The 1491-nt window shown below is 36.4% G+C and overlaps 1 protein-coding gene across 1 annotated transcript; it reads right to left on the bottom strand.

Moving 5' to 3' along the window:
- Positions 1–6: 6 nt before the first annotated feature.
- LOC111383620 lies at positions 7–1449 on the bottom strand. Its single transcript, XM_023007736.1, has 5 exons — positions 1318–1449; positions 925–1066; positions 649–819; positions 369–524; positions 7–261 (listed from the first exon to the last, which is right to left on the bottom strand). The coding sequence occupies exons 1-5, from the start codon at positions 1428–1430 to the stop codon at positions 88–90; spliced, it is 756 nt and encodes a 251-aa protein (XP_022863504.1). The 5' UTR covers positions 1431–1449; the 3' UTR covers positions 7–87.
- Between the last annotated feature and the right edge of the window lie 42 nt (positions 1450–1491).

The following is a 1491-nucleotide window of genomic DNA, read 5'->3' as shown; positions in this document are numbered from 1 at the left end:
GGACCTTGATTCACTAGAAGTGGAAGTAATCTACCATGTAGCTAAAAGTGAGGGTAATCTAACATGATCAAACCTTTCAATTTAGTTCTAAGTGCTATTGACGCTGAGGGAAGAACTGTAAAAATTATGTAATGAAGGTAAGAAAGAATAAAACCTGTCCTGTACCATCAATTTACCCCTTACTGTGCCTCTTTGATCAGATTTTTGAAAATCCGTGGAGGCTGGAAAACTGTAAGGCCATGATTGGACTTCCGTTTTCATCTGAAAGCCATTAAGTATGATCATGATCTCAAAAATGTCACAATTACTTTGCTGCAATGACAGACAATTTCTTGTTTTGATTTTAATCTTCTACTTAGACCCCTTACCTTCTCTTTAGCATCATCCCAAAGAGAAAGAGCATCATCTCTATCTGGTACAGAATTCAGATAGATAAAAACCGGGCCCAAGACTTTCTTCCATACTTCACCAGATTCAAGTTTTACTAGAAGATCCTCTCCCGCATAATGAGAAGTAACAAATATCTGGTCTCCAGTTTGATCAAAATTTCCAAAGTGAAGACACACATCTCAGCAACATAAATTATTGATGACGTATTAATTATCAAAGCTTGTCACTGAAAGAAAAAGAATATGATCAGACACTTACAGCAAGGGTTGTTGGGTTCACATGGGATGTTAAGTCTTGTTTGAAGGGTCCTCCAGTTCGAAACTCGTTGCTAGGAGTTATTTGCCAGAACCCTACTGGTGGGTCAAAACATATCCATCCATGCACCTGATTGTCTTTGTTCTCACATGAGTACTGATACTTGTCGTCCACCTGCAAGAGATAAATCAACCAAGGCAATCAAATTCAGTTCACACCAAAAATAGCGAAGGCATTTATTAGCATTATTCTCAAGGAAGAGGATAGTTTAGATATTACTTCTCCTTTGAATTCTGGTTCTATAGGATCGACAAGGAGTACTGCTTCTGGGTAAGCTAGTTGTTGACCTCTTTCAGGTAAACGATCATCTGGAAGGGGCATGTATCTTTGCCTACTATCTGATATGGCCATGTAGTGAAACCTGGTCATTTACAAGGTCATTATCAAAACCCACATGTTACTTTGTTCAATGGTGATATAAGGGATAATATTTTGTCAGGGATCAATTATAATTTTATATTTCAACTATCCTAAATTTTATTTTTACTATACTAACACTTATTTGATCACATTTGATAATTTCAATAAATATCTTTATGTTGTCAAGAGAATGTTGAAGTTTCTGCTTACATACTTAATCAGTCTCGTCCAATAAGGTTCAGGAATTCTTACGTGTCTTTTTTGAGCATGAATGCAATCCTGGTTGTGTTAAGGTTGAAACCAGGAAAGTCCTCTAAATGTTCAAAAATGGCATACGAGTAGAATCCTGAGGAGCCACGAAGCATCACAAATCTGGAAATTTATCTTCTTTAGCATTCATTATCATCATTTTTAATTCAAATGATC

This window comes from Olea europaea, unplaced genomic scaffold (genome assembly GCF_002742605.1).
Source record: "Olea europaea var. sylvestris unplaced genomic scaffold, O_europaea_v1 scaffold27266, whole genome shotgun sequence".
NCBI classification, from domain to species: Eukaryota; Viridiplantae; Streptophyta; class Magnoliopsida; order Lamiales; family Oleaceae; genus Olea; species Olea europaea.
The sequence above is the reverse complement of the archived record's forward strand: the minus strand, read 5'-3'. Positions and strand labels throughout refer to the sequence as shown.